This window comes from Austrofundulus limnaeus, unplaced genomic scaffold, assembly GCF_001266775.1.
Source record: "Austrofundulus limnaeus strain Quisiro unplaced genomic scaffold, Austrofundulus_limnaeus-1.0 Scaffold98, whole genome shotgun sequence".
Lineage (NCBI taxonomy): Eukaryota > Metazoa > Chordata > Actinopteri > Cyprinodontiformes > Rivulidae > Austrofundulus > Austrofundulus limnaeus.
This window is the reverse complement of record NW_013952500.1, coordinates 93824-95631: the sequence shown is the minus strand read 5'-3', so window position 1 is coordinate 95631 and position 1808 is coordinate 93824. Positions and strand designations below refer to the sequence as shown.

The 1808-nt window shown below is 42.4% G+C and overlaps 1 protein-coding gene across 1 annotated transcript in view; it reads right to left on the bottom strand.

Annotated features, from left to right (window-relative positions):
• The window catches only part of prrt1 (proline-rich transmembrane protein 1), a 10248-nt gene that overhangs the window by 6379 nt on the left and 2061 nt on the right, over window positions 1-1808 (bottom strand). Inside the window, exon 2 of the mRNA XM_014013086.1 lies at window positions 380-717. Coding sequence (XP_013868540.1) covers window positions 380-717 — 338 coding nt within the window. The remainder of the gene's footprint in view (window positions 1-379; window positions 718-1808) is intronic.

The window sequence follows — 1808 nt, the reverse complement described above, 5'->3', positions numbered from 1 at the left end:
TCATTAGCACCTCTAGTAATATATTTACTGAGAAAAATGTTGACGTGTTCAATACTTATTTTACCCGCTGTAAATACTCAGAAATAAACTGTATTTAAAATCATTTTCTATTCCATCAGACTCAAAACTGATTTCTGGTAAAAAAAAAAAAAAAAAAGTTTTTTTGCCTCTTTTGGGAAACAATAAAGTCAAACTGAGATCCACTTAAAGCAAAGGAAGCCATTAAAGCTTCTTGATTTTTTATTATTTCCTAAATCAGCTTCCTGTATAATTATTGTAAATTAGGGGTTAATTACTTGAACACTTGACACCACAGGACAGGCAAAGGAAGGAGGAAATAATTGATTTAACAGGACTTTTGCGTCTGTTTCGGACTCACCGAAGCCATGGGGTAGACGGGTACGTAGGCCGTGCAGGGCTGCAGTTGCAGGGGGTAACCCGGGTGGATGTACCCCACGGGGGGGTGCGGCACGTTGGCCCCCGGGCCCTGGGTCTGGATGGTGTAGCCCTGTGGGGCTCCCTGCGCCCCCATGGGGCTGCAGTTGAACTGGGTCTCCTGAAGATATCCTTCGGAGCCGGGGGGAGGAGGTGGAGCTGGGTAACCGGGCTGAGTTCCCGGCGCGGTGGGCATGCCGGGGTGAGGCGGCACGTTGGGGTCCTGGGGCCCCGGCAGGTACGGAGGCGGCTGCATGGTCTGACGGCCAGAATCATCGAGCCCTGAGGGAGGAGGATCGAGGAAAAATAAAATTAAAAAACACATMATCACCCGCCGCCCTTATTAAAATCTGTCCAATGAGATTTTTCTACTGCGATGCAAYGAAAAGCACTACTTTTAGAAAACATTTCACTATTTTTAACTTTAGCAAAATTTAGCTCCTTTTTTGGGGATGACTCATGTACCACACCAAATTTTGTCTCAATATAAGTAAAACCGACTAAATYATACGTAAATGACCGTGAAATTCGGCGGCCATCTTGAATTAAATTCAACCAGCTCTAACTTAATATTTCAAAGTTTGACGTGAATGTAAGTATTTTGCTAACAGACAGATTGATAATGGCAACATTTTTAAAAATTTAAACACGATTTATTTTAATTCCTGTTGAATATTCTCCTCATAAACCTAATAAAAACCTGATATTTTCCACCCTGCTGAGTCTCCTGATGATGGCTCTGATATTTGAAAAAAAAAGGAGAAAAAAAACTGCCTTTTTTCCTGTTTATTATCAGTTAGAAATGTGACATTTCAGCCGCGGAGAATCTCATCTGTCCTCCATCTCACACCTGAGCGTTCGTCAAACACAGACGATCACAGACAGAGGAGGTTCTGCTGCAGAGATAACACGCTCTGACAGCGACACGAGGAAGAGGAGGTGTGGGGGGGAACAAAACAAAAACAAAAAAAAAAGAGAAAGATGTCGCAGGAGACGAGGACCAGAGGACGGACAGGGTGAGGGACAGGGACACCTGGACCAGGTGAAACAAGCAGCTCGATGAGGAGACAAACCACACGTCCCTCCTCCGTGAATCGTTTTAAATATCAGGATTTTATTTTGTAAATTTGTCGTTAAAACAGTCKTTTGTAAGAAATCAACCTTTAAAGATCGTAACATCAGAAAAAACTGGTTCAAATTCAGAAATTTGATGTTTTTAATTAAGTTTGATTTTATTTCTGAAGATGAAGCTAAAATGTTATTTAGTTTAATAACAATGAGTTGATCATCATCATAAGGGGTCTTTCGTGTTGAGGGGATCCGTTTTGGTGGCCTTAGGATCACATCCCTGCTTTTTGCGGATGATGTGGTCC